Source organism: Pyrgilauda ruficollis, unplaced genomic scaffold, assembly GCF_017590135.1.
Source record: "Pyrgilauda ruficollis isolate IOZ18807 unplaced genomic scaffold, ASM1759013v1 scaffold7, whole genome shotgun sequence".
In the NCBI taxonomy this organism is placed as follows: domain Eukaryota; kingdom Metazoa; phylum Chordata; class Aves; order Passeriformes; family Passeridae; genus Pyrgilauda; species Pyrgilauda ruficollis.
Genome location: NW_024528821.1, coordinates 8,396,588 through 8,411,435, shown reverse-complemented (window position 1 = coordinate 8,411,435; position 14,848 = coordinate 8,396,588). Strand labels below are relative to the sequence as shown.

General features: G+C 36.8%; 1 protein-coding gene across 9 annotated transcripts in view; it reads left to right on the top strand.

Annotated features, from left to right (window-relative positions):
* Positions 1-13,883, top strand: part of THOC2 (THO complex 2) — a 49,826-nt gene extending 35,943 nt beyond the window's left edge. For 2 of the 9 annotated variants that reach the window (XM_041484976.1, XM_041484974.1), the window contains 13 exons: positions 329-460; positions 544-728; positions 1,454-1,638; positions 1,927-2,029; positions 2,394-2,830; positions 3,692-3,750; positions 5,242-5,277; positions 9,247-9,384; positions 9,742-9,811; positions 9,886-10,043; positions 10,649-10,725; positions 10,827-10,874; positions 13,025-13,883. In XM_041484976.1, coding sequence (XP_041340910.1) covers positions 329-460; positions 544-728; positions 1,454-1,638; positions 1,927-2,029; positions 2,394-2,830; positions 3,692-3,750; positions 5,242-5,277; positions 9,247-9,384; positions 9,742-9,811; positions 9,886-10,043; positions 10,649-10,725; positions 10,827-10,854 — 1,608 coding nt within the window. In that variant the 3' untranslated portion in view covers positions 10,855-10,874; positions 13,025-13,883. Of the gene's footprint in view, positions 1-328; positions 461-543; positions 729-1,453; positions 1,639-1,923; positions 2,030-2,393; positions 2,831-3,691; positions 4,574-5,160; positions 5,278-9,246; positions 9,385-9,741; positions 9,812-9,885; positions 10,044-10,648; positions 10,726-10,826; positions 10,875-13,024 lie in introns of those variants that run through there. The other 7 variants (XM_041484975.1, XM_041484973.1, XM_041484977.1 and 4 more) reach the window with 6 other exon arrangements.
* The last annotated feature ends 965 nt before the right edge of the window (positions 13,884-14,848 follow it).

The window sequence follows — 14,848 nt, the reverse complement described above, 5'->3', positions numbered from 1 at the left end:
ACTATAATTCATGTAGTTTTGGTAGAAGTAATTTTGTATGGTGTTAAAAAATATATTTGCTAAAAAAACCCTTTCCATTTCTGATTTTCACATAGTTTACCTTGAAGATAATTTAGGGAGCATATGGAAACTTTCTTTAATACTCCTTACACCAGCTAGTTAAATTATGAATGATCGTTTCTCTCACCCATAACTAACATTTCAACATAAATTAGCTTAAAATTAAGTGAGTCTTGTAAAGTGTGATTGTGTCTCGTTCTTTAGAGTTTAGAATTACCAGTTTTGTTTCCCAAAAATAATTTTTTTCTGTTTGTTAATGTTCATGTAGGAATGTGGCAACTATCCAGGCTTCCTAACTATATTACGAGCAACTGGATTTGATGGTGGAAATAAGGCTGATCAGTTGGATTATGAGAATTTTAGACACGTGGTACACAAATGGCACTATAAATTAACTAAGGTATATAGAGATGCCAGAAGCCTTATGTGTTTTGAATGCTTTAAAAAAATACCCAACTTCATTAGATTTAATTTATGTTTTAGGCTTCTGTGCACTGTCTGGAAACAGGTGAATATACACATATCAGAAACATCCTGATTGTGCTGACCAAAATCCTTCCATGGTATCCCAAAGTGCTGAACCTGGGTCAAGCCTTGGAAAGAAGAGTACACAAGATATGTCAGGAAGAGAAAGAGAAGAGACCTGATCTATATGCATTGGCTATGGGGTAACAACAACTTATTTAAGAAAGTGGTTAAAAGTGGATCATGAAAGGCATCTAAAGACTCGGAACTGTTACAGTCCTAACATTTGATTTTTACCTTATCACAGAAGATTTCGCTATCCTGCATCTTGGTGCTGGCAGTGTGAATGAAAACATTCATTTTGTGCTGGATGATCACTAATTTCCTTTACAAGACTTTAGTAAAACCCTTAAAATAGTAAAGATTTCTACTCACAAGAGCATAGCTTAACTTTAAAGAAATAATATAGTAGCAAGGAGATAGGAGGGATAGTAAAAGGAAGAAAGCCAAGGGCTATTGCTGCAAGACTGCTTAGATATTGAAAGTGCATATGATTCTAAAATGCTTAGTTACATGTTACATCTTCCTGTGGTGAATGTGGAATCATCCTCGTATGCCTGAGGGGCAGTTCAGGTTGCCCTAACAGTCTGAAGTTTTGTCAGCAGTCAGTTTGTTCTGTGTGTTTGGCCAGGGGTGTGTGTGTGTGTGGTGGTGAGGAGGAGGGTGTGGAAGTAGGGCTGCTTCTGTGTCTAGTTGGTTTGTTTGTTTTTCTTTTGAGCTCATCAATATAGGGGGAAGAAACTGCGTATCAGTTAGGAAAAACTGTGAAATAAATAACAGATGAACTGTTAGATTAGATCCACATTTAAGATTCAACCCATGTTTTGCTTTATGTTTGTGCATATTTAACAATCTGTGCGACTTGCAGCTATTCTGGACAGTTGAAAAGTAGGAAGCCTTTCATGATACCTGAAAATGAATTTCACCACAAAGACCCACCTGCCAGGAATGCTGTACCTGCAACAGTACAAAATGGGCCAGGTGGTGCTGGGATGCCTACGTCTCTCACAATAAATACAGTTAGACTGGAAGAGGGCACTACTGAGGAGACTGGTAAACACACCTATGATTATTATATGTTTATTTTTAGTAGAATTTTTCTGACAGGCTTTTCTCAAAATTTGCCTCATTAAGCTAAAAAAAAAAAAATAAATGTGATGCTAAATAGGATTGGGTGTATTCTTTATTTTCACTTGGTTTTGGGAGAGAGGATCTGCTGCCTGTTTTAGCTGTTAGCTACACATGACCTGACATGACTATGCTCAGCTACTTGTTGTATTTTAACCAGTAGGTTATAGATTAACTTGTTGAAATAGAACTGTTTTTTCTTTTTTTAAGCAGATAAACTAAAGGAGAAGTCTCAGGGTGTGGTGAAAGTTATTAATAAAACTGTCAACGCTACACCGAAGGTGACAACAAGCAATGGAAACAGTGCATCTAATAGGTGAGAAAAACTATTCTTACCCAGTCTCTATTTTCTTCCTTCCACAGAAATACAATTGGAAATGATCTGCCTTTTAATTTTACTTCTGGGTTCTGTGTAAATAGCTCCCATTTCTTGAAAGTTTAAAAAATGACATTATTTCTTTTAAAATACACAGTTTTACTGGTAAGTGCATTTCATTTTAGCTACAAAAGAGAAATGAGAACATTTCCTTGTTGCTATTCTGATAAAGAAACAGTAAACCTGAAATCTTACAGTGTCTGCTCCAGGAAATTCTGTCAAACATTCAGAAGTAAAACTTCTGTGATAAAGCTAGAGCTGTGTTCTGTATCCATGCTAATTGGCCATTTTATTTTTGATGCAGCAAAATTATTAAAGAGAAAGATGATAAAGAAAAAAGCGGGAAGGAAAAAGATAAAGAAAAAAAAGACAAGACTCCAGCTGCCACTCCGGAGATGAAGGCACTTGGGAAAGATGGGAAAGATAAACCGAAGGAAGAACGGGCAAACAAAGATGAGAAAGCAAGAGAGATCAAGGAGAAAACGCCAAAATCTGACAAAGAGAAGGAAAAGGTGAAGAAAGAAGAAAAAGCTTCAAAAGAAGAAAAGTCCAAGACGGTTGTTACCATCATTGAATCGAAGTCAACTGCAGAAAAGGAGAGAGAAAAGGAGCCGTCCAGAGAAAGAGATCTAGCAAAGGAAATGAAATCCAAGGAAAATGCTAAAGGAGGAGAAAAGGTGCCAGTAGCTGGGTCCTTGAAGTCACCTGTTCCCAGATCAGAAACATCAGAATCTGAAAGGGGTAAGTTTGAATATTTAGTTTCTGTTCTTGTCTAGAAAAATAGAATGTGTCACTTGAAAATCACTGAATGTCAGAGAAGTTGCGAGGGAATCGTTACTTAGTAAGTAAGATTTTGGCACTGGCTTTTCAATACAGTCAATAGGTAAAGGAGGTAGTCAGAATATCTCTAAAAGGCAAACTATGGGAATGCATGAACTTCACACATCTCCAGTGAATGCTTGTTCTCACAAAGCCTGCCATTTTTTTAATGTAAGTCCAAATGAACTTTTATTAAAATGTGTTAGTATAACTTTGACCATGCAAGTTTTGCAAAAGTGTAATGCAAAAACCTCGTGTGTACTTTGAGAGCTTCATGACAACCTTTGAATTGAAGAAAACAGAGAAAGTGAAAGATATAGGCCTCTGCATCCTTAAGAAGGATGCAGAAAGCTTTATCAGTCCCTTCTTGCATTAAGGGTGAGCAAATCCTTAAGTTATTATCTGAGGCTGATGTTGAGTTTTATATTTGTGCTGCTTAAGGCAAACCCCATAAGGGAGGATTGTAATTCTTTTCTGTTCGGGTTCTTCATGGAAATTCTGAAATTCAGATGCTGACTTCTATAAAATGGAAGCTTGGAGTGAGCATAATTTTGCAGCAGTTTGTTCACATTACACTTTTGCTGCAAACTTTCATAAAGATAGTCAAGGTCATAAAGATGGTCATAAAGATGCTGCTAACTCTAGATAGCTTAAGGAAAACAAAATTCACATAGTGGTAAGAAATCTAGCTGTGATTGTGTTGGTACTTCACAAAGTTGTATTATTTAATTCTGAAACTCTTTGAACTGTCTTAATAATGCCATTGTTCTGTTCTTTCCTCAGAACAAAAACGCCGCAAAGTTGATACACATTCTTCTCCATCACATTCCTCAACAGTAAAGGTTAGTATAGCCTGAGGAAGGCAGCACCCATGTTAGGCTCACAAGTTTGGGATGCCAGTATTCGACTTCCTTCAAGTTTTGTGCCAAGTATACACTGGAACCACTGGAGGTTTTATGTTGCATTAGAAAATGCATTCCTTTTCTTTATTGGCGGACTGTCTTTTTTTCTATAAAAATATTTTTTAATTAACCAAAATAATGCTTCAAGGACCTAGCACAAATTTTGTAAAATAGTGTTTGGAAATTTCAAGAGAATTTTTACACAGAAGTGCCTCATTGCTTTAAGCAGTCAGTTTTTTTGGAGTGCAATGGTAGCTACAAGCAAATGAGTCTTTGCAACAGAGTGGAGCATATTTTTCTGCACTTCTTTGAAGAATCTATAGCACTGAAGATTCCTGGATGATATGGGATGTACGATACCTCTGAATTCATCAGGCTTCTTGATGAGCATCATACCGATATGTGCCTTCTAAGGAGGAGTCTTGAAAGGAGTTCCATTTTAAAGTCTCCTTGGTGATCAGTTCTCCTGTAGTTGTGTATATTCAGTGCGCATGCAGCTTCTGTTGTACCTTCCCTTCGAGGTTTGTTTATTTCCAATGGGTTCCCACCATGTTGAGCCCTGCGTTACGATAAAACCAGATGTGGCCACCAAGCCTCCTACCCAGCAAAGAGAAACCCCAAGCACTCAAGCGCAGCACAAAACCATGGGCGTAGCCTACTTGAAGACTCAGGGTAGCCATTCCTTGCTCCATATTTATATTATTTCTAAGCCATCTATGTTCATGGAATCTTTGAATTTGCAGTACGTTGAACATTTAAAACTGTAAGTTACCAATACTTCATCAAGAGCACTGTGATGGATTATGTGGGTCTTTAAACTTCACCATCTTACCAACTTTAGAACAAGCTCTTCTCTTTTTTTCTGTTTTTTCAAAGTACATATTTTTCTATGTAAGATTTACTTGAAATATTTAACTTAATTTTGGAGAATTCAAATAGCTTTTACTAGTTTTGAAGAAACAGGTGACAGTGATAACTACTCAAAGATGTCATTTTTTATAAATAGCAGCTTAAGGTCATTCTAGAGTGACTTCTACCACATTTAACTGAAAGTGGAGAAGATACAGGTTTACAAGTACTTTAAACCTGTTTCACCTCTTGTTCAGCTGTATTTAGAGTTGACTACTTTTTCTTTATATTTTTGTCTAGCCAGGAGAGTGTGTATTCACTGTTTTAGGAAGAATTAGATGTAGACTTATTTTGTAGTTGATTTAGTAGCAAAGTCTAGAGAATAGATAATGACTGTCTTTTCCCCCCCACTTTCTTTTTAAAAAGTATTTCAGTTTCTATTCAAAGTGTGGTATTAACATAAGATTTATTCCAGAAGGAGTAGCTGTTTTTTGTTTCAAGGGCACGGCCGTGCTTCCCAAAGTCCCTCTGGTTTCTGAAAACTATTCCAGCTCACGTGTCATCTCCGTTCATTTTCTACAGGACAACCTCAACGAACTCAAGGACTCTTCAGCAAAGGTTTGAATCTTTTAGAAACCAGCCAAGTTGATTTTCGTGTTTTGTTGCAGAGAGAAGTTAACTTTTGCTCTTGTGGCAAACTCCTATCAGAAATTCAAATTCCATTCCAGTAAATACTAGCATAGTAATAGAGGGATGGGGTTTTTTTTGTCCTCGTGTGTAAATCCTCTGTACAGGACATAAAGTTGGTAATGTAGAAGCAACATAACAAAAATCCCCTGAATTTACCTTTCTGTCAATATTTTGAAGAGATGTCATATGTCAATGTCTCTTCTATTCCTCTCTAAAACTTTTGGATACACAGACATGTCCTTATGATTAAGCCATTTGTTTGGCTGAAGAGCTGATAGAATAGCTAAAGTAGTTTTAGAGTTGTTTGAGGGGTTTTAAATACACCAATTAAAGAACAGCAGTTAGTTAAAGAATACTTGAGATGACTCTGGACTATTAATACTCTTTCTCCTTACAACTGTATTCATGTTCTAGTACTACAGTATTGTGTTTCTGAGCATCAGAGACAGCCTCCTGAATGATCATCTTTGTGTATTTGCTTCCTGTAAATTCACTTCTGTTTCATTATCTTAGGAGAGGGGGTACTATGCTCTCAGGAGTTCACAGAATCAGAATCCCAGCTTGGAAGGGATCAGCAAGTCCAACCTTTTTGGCAAAAATTTGGTAGAGGCAGGCTGGCCCAGCACCCTGTCTAGCCAGATCTTACAAGTGTCCAGTGTTGAGGAATCCATCACTTTCCTGAGGAGATACTCCAATGGTTGATAGTTCTTGATGTGAAGTGTTTCCCTCTTGTGTCCAATTGCAGTCTTCCCAGGAGTAACTTGTATCCATTACCCAGTATTTTCCCATGTTAAAAGGGCATCTCCCTTGGTTGCCACCCTTGGTTTGAATACAGGTCTCCCCTACACCTTCTCATGGCTGAGCAAACCCTGTTCACCCTGCCTTCCCTCTCATGTCAGCCTTCCCAAGCCTTGGATCAGCCTTTGTGGCCCTTCTCTGCACCATCTCCAGCCTGTCCACATCCTTTTTGTATAGCAGGGACCAAAACTGAGCACAATATTCTGGGTGTGGCCTAACAAGCACTGGGAATATTGTATTTTAGTCAGATTCTGTAACTATTTTGTTGCTCTTTTTAGAACTCAAGCAGGTTGTAACTGTTGTACAGTAACAGTCACAGCCACTGCACACCTGCTCTTCATCAGGGCATGTGACAAATCTTCTAAAGTTGCTGTTAGTCTTTGATTTCACAGTCAGTACCAGTGTGCAACTAAACTGCACAAAGGTTTATCACTTGGAAAATGCTGGCCATTTGGACTTTTTGGATACTTTTTGGATTCACCTAGGATTACTTACGTTCACTTAATTTAAAAATGTGTTATTGATTTCCATGTTCTGTATTTACACTGTTGTTTTAGTTGTAGTTATCTTTATGCAGAGTATTCAGAACACTTTGTGTGTTTTAAATCAAAATAGCTGTGATTCTTTAATGGACACTTGCAGATGGACTTTTTGTTTTTAATTGAATTTTTCCAATACCAACTCTGTCTGATTGTAGGGATAGTGTATGTGGGAAACATCCTTTAGTCTTATCATTGATGAAATTGCAGTGTCTCTAGATTGAATCTAGATACTTTTATAAATCATCATATCTTGTATTTTTTTTAAATTAAAAAACTATAGTATTTGTCTTGAGCTTACCTCTGCCTGAAGGGTGGTATATGGGAATCTGTAAAATCTCACTTTTTCCTTCCTTACTATATGAGTCAAGATTCAGTTAGTTAATTGAAATTCTGCTTATGTTTTCTTTACTTAAGTTAAAGTTTTATTTACAAATATTTATTTTACTTATTAGCATATTGATTTAATTAAGCAGTGGAATTACTTGTAATCAAATTAACAGTAAACATTTATTGTTCTAGTTAATTTGAAAAGTTATGTTTTAGAATTAACTGTAATGTGTTTGTGTAGACTAGCTGGAAGTGTATTGCAGTTGTGTGACCTTTTAATGGAGTTATTCTTTAAGTGTTTGGGAACTGGGGGGTGTCCAGCCTGTTCCTTCCTTTTCTAAATGTTCTTTTCTAATCTTTCTCACTTAATGAACTAATCTTCACTCTTCAGTGCCATTCTAACAGACTTAAAGCAGTTCATGAGTGTTCCCTGTACATGGTGTAAGACAAGTTAAATGTTCTTTACTTCCATGTACTTACTTGGGGAAGGGATGGGATGTTCACATGCGTGTAAGATTTATGAGTTCAGCTTCCAATGAAAGTTAAAAGTCTAGTGCTGTTGTCTGCTTACAGACTCTCTTTATTCCTGACTTTGCTGAGTTTCTGGAGCCAGACAATGGAAATACTGGTTTGCACTGCAGGTTATAAAATAAATGGTGCCAGACTTGAGTTAGGTGTTGTTGGGTGGTGTTTTTTCTTTTTTTTTAAGTTGGTTTTTTTTTGGCTTTGGCATTTGTCCAAGTTACAAACCACACCAAAGCACCCAAAATTTGATGTATCATCAGCTGGCAGCATTTCTAGAAGCTTGATAAAGTCTTTCTGGTAAAGGAGGTGGGGGAGGGTGGTTGTAGTTTCCCAAAACTCTGCTTTGCAGTGGTAGAGGAGCACTGGAGTCTGTCGTGAACAGCCAAGCGAACACAAGAAATGCAATAGGAGAAAGCAGAGCTATGAGGTTGCTTTTTTCTCCTGTGGAAAGCAGCTCTAGGAGACAACTGAGTGGGGCTGTTTGGAGAAAACATACTTGCATGTCATTGTCAGCAAAGAAGAGAGCAGGAAAAAATTTACTTGTGGAATGGCATTGTGGGAAATTGAATAAGAAGAGTGAAAAGCAAAAAGAAGTACGTAGTGCAAGAAGTACTGAAGGTTCAGTCTGTTGTAGGAGAATAAAATTCCAGTGAAATGAAAGGAGAGAGACCTAAATTTTGTCAGTGTGACTTTTAACATAGGATCACTAACATAAGGTTTTGGTAAGTTAAACATTTACTGAAACTGGAGAAGGACAGGATTACTTAAATTTTGAAAGCTGAAACACTAATTGGTTCAGTTCAAATGATATCTTGATTGTTTTAAACTAATATTCCACTTCCCTCTTTTGTTGGTGTCCTTTTAAGTAAGGTGTCTCTCTAAAAAGAAACACAGAGCACATTTTAATAAAGATATTTTTGTCCCCAAATAAAATTGTTAACTTATGGAACTGGAGAAAGAATGAAGTATACTGGTTTAAATCCATGTGCTGATGTAAGTTAAATAGCAAGGGAAATGGTTTTAATTTAAAATATGCTCTTAATATTTTTTTAGATCTAACTATATAGTTGTTTTTAACAAGACAGATATAATTACTGTAATGTATCCATATTTATATAACAGATATGCTGCCTATTTTATGGAGCTTACCAGAATTGGTTAGAAGAGAGAGTGGAATAACAATCTAGAATATATTAGAGAAAAGAAGAATTCTTTTCTATGTTCAGCTGTTTTTCTCATTTGGAGGTTAGAAATTAGATTAAAAGACATTATTGAAAGTATTGTCTTAAATACTTTGTTGATGAATATTATTCTTTAACAATAAATTATAGCTTGTTTAAGCAGCTGATTCTATTCACTTGCTCTGGGCAAGACTGCAGGCGTTAACTTAGTCCAGTAACCTTCATATCCTGTTCCTGTAGCCCTGTGTCTGATTTGTGGTCTTGCATCCAACAGTCCTGGTGAACAGTGTTGTCTGTAGTTAATATAAATGTTTCACTTAAGAGAAAATATTCTTGAATTGAGTAAATAAGCTGTAGGTTAAATTATAGATGACAAGTTTGAACATGTCTTCAATCACTCTTTGTTTTGCCAATAAAGTATTTATGTTTAATATTTGAGCTCGGTCTGATATATTAGAATAAGACTTTATTTACATGTAGAGAAATACATATTAATATTTGGTGATGTTGCCTTAATTTAACAGCACTACATAAACCACACTACTCCAGCACTGTCCAAGAGTAAGGAGAGAGAAGTGGAGAAGAAAGATTTGGACAAGTCAAGGGAAAGATCCAGAGAGAGAGAGAAGAAAGATGAAAAGGACAGGAAAGATCGAAAAAGGGTTGGTGACATTTTTAATGAACTAGTTTAGACAGTTGGTATGTCCTTGGAAAGCTTTCTGTTCCAAGCTGTTGCAGTAATTGCAGTGATAATTGGCTGTACAGCCCATTTGAGCAGAAGTGATCTATATCAGAGGTGGCTTTTTTGTTCTGTTACTCTTTCAAGGGTCGGTTTGCAGTAATGCATTCAAACCTCTTCTCCCTCCAAACTGATCTCCAGAAACTTCACATGAGACATAACACCTCCGTTATTTTTGAATACTTAGAATATTAGTTCTCTAAAATTAGAATACAAGCAGGTGCTACTTCAGGAGTATGTTTTAGTGTGCTAACATCTGTATAATTGTATTTGGTGCCAGGATCATTCAAACAGTGACCGAGAGGTACCACAGGATTCAACTAAACGACGCAAAGAGGAAAATGGCACAAGTATGTATTTTATTTTTTGTGTGTTTGTCAGGCTTTTATTTGTTGTGAATTACAACTTTCTGTTCTGTTTTTAGCTGGTTCTTCAAAACACAGCAAAAGTGAAAGTCCTTCTGATTCCCCTCGCTTAAATGAAAAAGAGAAGGAGAAAAACAAGTCAAAGTCTTCAGGAAAAGAGAAAGGTGATTCAATCAAGGCAGAAAAGATGGAGAAGAGCTCCTCTGGTAGCAAAAAGGTAAAATAACATCATCTCCTCTTGTTTATTTGTTGTTGCTGCTGATAGAACAAGCTGATATTTTTTTCCTAAAATTTATTGCTGCTTTACAGCCTAAATTTAAAAGATATGCTGTGAATGTGTAAGAAAATGCTTCTGAAACTTTTCGCATCTTGTGGCTTTAAATATCTCAGCAGTCACTCCTGGCGGGAGCAGGATAGTTTGGAGGACTAGTTCATTTTGACAGTAGCCAGGAAAATTCAGAACTTAAAGGTTCTGAATAATCTAAAATATTTGCAGACTGCTCATAACTTACATATAAACTAGCCTGTAATTCAGATTTCCACATGCATGTGTCAGCACAGCTTCTTTTGGTGGAAGCAGGTATGTTGCAGTTGTATTCACCAAACTGTGGTTCTCAGTTGCAGCTCTGCTGCTGGCACTTGCCAGGGAACTGGGTGAGAAAGATAAAATACTCTCAGAAATCACAGAAGTGGAGTACTGTCATTTTGAGTGATGATTTTTTTTCGCTATGTCCAGTTATAATGTTAAATATTACAGTCCTCCTAAATGTCCTGTACAATGGGTACCATAATAAGCTATTTTCCATATGTCTATTTTTAAAGGAATCAAGACATGATAAAGAAAAAACAGAGAAGAAAGAAAAGCGGGACAGTACTGGGGGGAAAGAAGAAAAGAAACAATATCCTTTTAAACACTGACATTTCAGAAAATTTCTGCAGATGAGCTTCCTTTTATTATATGTAGCAAAATATATATGTTTTTCCTTAACAATGAATTTACTCATAAATCTTCAGACAAGCATAGATAATGAAGATTCTTTCAGGAAAGGTAAAAATGTTTGTTAATTAATTCCTTTGATTTGGTATCTCCCATGGGTCCTGTTGACTGGTAATGGATATACAGACAAAACAGCCTAAAATCACCCAGGGTAGTTGGGTGGTGTTTTGGGGGGGTTTTTGGTTGTTTTGTGGGGATTTTTTTTTGATTGATGGTGGTTCATGTTTGGGGGTTTTTGTGCGTATGGGTGGTTTTGGGTTGGGTTTTTTTAATATTACTATTATTTATATTTTAAAAATATTATTAGTATTTTAAATATTTTATTACTGCTTGAGGAGAAAAATACTTCCTATCATCATTACAGAGAATGATATAGATGCTCAGATTTTTTTGGGGGGGAAAAAAGAAGAGGTGGGGGATGTGGCGTGTCAGCAGTGCTTGGTGGAGTTGTGTCTTTGATGCTTTTTCCAGGAAAAGTCGCCATACAAAAGCAGAGGTGGATTTATGTAATTCTGGTAGTCATCAGCTTTGATAATCTACCTGCTACTTAGCAAAATCTTCCCTAATATGTAGCAAATTCAAGTTTTGTATCTTCATCTTACTTCAACAAAAGCAGTTGTTTTAAACCACAATGCTACATAGTGCAGTTGGTCAGCTCATTGTCTCTGCATCATCTTTTATCTGGTCTGATGTGAGGAACAAGATAAAAGAAAACTTTGGCATGGAAACATGGACTATTTAAAGAAAGAAAAGAAACTTCAGAGTATTTTGAGTAACCCTTATTCAGACTGAATCTTCTGGAAAAATCTTTGTTCTTTGTAGTTGATGGAGCTCTGAATGGTTGGGGCTTTTTTCAGACCTGTGGAGCCATGTGGACACCTAAATTCTGTTTTATGGGTATGAGGGCAGGGGTTTTTTCTCCTCTACATTGAGCCATTTTAGAAGTTTTGAAATGTTTGTTTTCAGTTATTCGGGAAGGAAAGTGTCCCAGTGAACTTAAATTAGTTCACCTGATCTATCCAACTTTAGTCACAGACTGCTATTAATCTTTATACATAAGGCAGTGTACAATTTTACATTCTAAGGGAAGGAAAAAAAAAAAAATTGAGTGTCTGAGAAAAGTCTCCACTCCTGGATTGTGACCTCAGAGCAAAGGGGGATTATTTGAAAAAGGATCTCATGTTCCATTTGCTGTCAAGGCTCATTCAGCCATGGTGGTTGAGGACACCTGAGTGAAGGGGTTTGGGTAACACAGCTTGTGCTGGTACCAGCTGCTCTTTGGTGCTAAAAAGATGGGAGTTCAGGTAATTACTTCTTAGTACTATTTCTTTTTATCTTCTTGAAATAAAAGATACTTCTGTGAATATTGTCTAAACTGAAAATGATGAGCATTCTCTGGAAAGAATTTGCTGGAATTTTCTTGACTCTTTGTCCTTCATAGCAGTTACTGTCTGATCACTGTAGAGGAATCCCAGCTTTTTCCCTATTATTTTAAATGCTACTTTGGAACAAAAGGAAAAAGGCAGTCTTGGTAAACGAAGTTCACTACTGAGCACTTACAGCTTCTTTAATAATAAAATATGAAGTTTTGTCTTGACTAGCAATTCAGTATAAAGTGAGGATTTAAGGATATAAAGTCATTAGCTAAAAAAAGCACAACTATGTTCTGCTGAGTGTAAATAACAAGTGCTCAGGTAAATGTCAGTTGTACTGTGGAATTCACATCCAGCTGTGTAATGGGCTGGAGCTTCTGGCCTGGAACACTGACAGCACCCCACTGTGTGCATATTGAAGTATGAAAAAGTGCTTTGTATAGCAGCACAGCTGTGGAATCTCATCCTGTCCTCCTGTTAAATCTTTGATATTGTTCTCCCTAATGTACAGTGTCTGATTGCATTTATTTCTTGCCTAATTTAGAGATAATAAGATTTTGAGGGGGTTGCACCTCTAAAGGAGTTTCTACCCTCACAAGTGACTACTTGTTTCCTATTTGTATGTTTAAATTAGTATTTCACTACTTGCAGTGCAGTGTTCATAGTAATGTAGCTCTTGCTGTGGAATAAGCTAGAGTTAGGGGATGATAAAAATAGTTTTATTTCCCCCCTCATTCTTTGAGCTGTGAATGGAATAAAATTCCATGAAGTTGTGAGATTAGTGTTCATTTGAACACCTAATTCTAATTATGTACACCTTTGTTGCAGGTGACATTGAAATGGGAAGATATCCAGCTGTGACCAGAAATGTATTTTCCAGAGTATAGATTGCACAGAAAATTGTGAATGAAGAGGACCCATCTGCATCTCCTTAAATTATTCAGTTCTCTGCTTTATTTCCCCATGCTAAGGACTTAATTGTTAAGTTGTACATTACTGTATTTTTAACTTGTTGCTTAGTTTCTTATACATTTATTTTCAGTACCTGGCTGAAAGTGTTACCTATTCCATATTTTAGCACAATGTGCTGCAAACAAACAGTTGCCATAGTGCAAATGAGGTTTCATGTGTACATAGTTCCACTTTAGTTTGTCGAAAATACTGCCTGAGTGTAGTAATTCTTTCAATTTGAAATTGCATTCTTTTAGATGTTTGAAAACCACAAATAAACAGTTATTGAACCTTTTTGGATTTACCTCATTTAAACTCAGTTTTTATTTATTACTTGGCCTGTTTTTAATATCGGTAACTAAAAACACGAAGTTAAGTGGGAGCACTGTTTTCATGCAATGCTTAGGGATTATTTGTATATTGTGTATAACGTTGACTTGTTTAAAAAAACAATGAATGAACCCTGTCCCATCCCAATCTAAACCTGTGCTCAGTTGTCCCTTGTCACACCTTTTGTTTGTCATGTTGTTTTTAGATTGATTGGAAATGCTCTCTTCAAAACTGAAATAAATTAAGTTTCAGTTACAGCTACAGGAGCTTTGTATTGCTGAACTTTAGTCTGAAAATTTCACAATGACATTTTTAAAAAAGAAAAAAAAGAATTTTTTTATCTGCTAAATTCTACCAGTGTAACCTTTTTTCTAAATAAACAATAGTTTTCTCAATGGGTCGTAAATCATTCTCTGTGTGGTCACTTTATGACTTCTCTGGATTGTTATGAAAATTGGATGTTAGTTGGAATCATGGTGGGGTGGTTCCTGTCCCTCTGTCCCTGCCCTTTTTTAGGTGCCAGGGGCTGGTTCTGGAGTGTGGTGCCTGCTATGAAGTGACAGACGTGCTGCCCTTCTCCAGGGGTTCCTGAGAGCTCTGGGTTTGCCTTCCTGCATTCAGTCAAGTTTGCACCTTTCTTTTGAGCCATTTGTCCCTTGTCCAAAAGCCATTAAACATCTCAATTTTGTATCAAATATTAATACTATTAAACACAGGGACTTCTCTTAAATATTTTGGGGTTTTGGTTTGTTGGAGTGTTGGTGAATTTTTTTTTTAATACAGTGTAAAGGGAATTTTGATCAAAAGCTGAGCATCCCTGGTGCTTTGTGGTTTCAGTAATCTGGGATTTGGAACAGAAACATGTTGTCTTGATGCATGTATTCAAAATACTAAATCTTAAGAAACTGTAGTGCTTATAGACTTGGTCAGTAAAACTCTCCTGATTACCTTTTGTTCTGATTACTGACTGAATCACAGATTACAAATCCTGGCCCTGCAGTGGAAGAAAGACAGAGACAAATTGGGAAGAGAATTGGGTAAGACTTATCCAGCTAATTGGAGGTGAGAAAGAATTACTAAAAAGAAGAGTAACTAAGCTAAATACTCAGCTTCTTTTAATTACCTCATTGGGGCAGTCTGAAATTAAACGCTTCTATCAAAGTCACTCCAGTCCTTGGGCTTTAGTGCCATGTGAATGAGGTGGGGCTTTGGGCAGGGCTGCAGCCTTCCCGAGCTCGGGGCTGCCGCACGAGCTGGGCAAAGGAGGTTGAATACAGCGTGATCCCCAAAGACCAGGGGCCCACCTGTGATCCCAGACACTGACAGGGAAACTGAAACAATAATTTAGAATTCAGCGGGAAGGAAGCATGC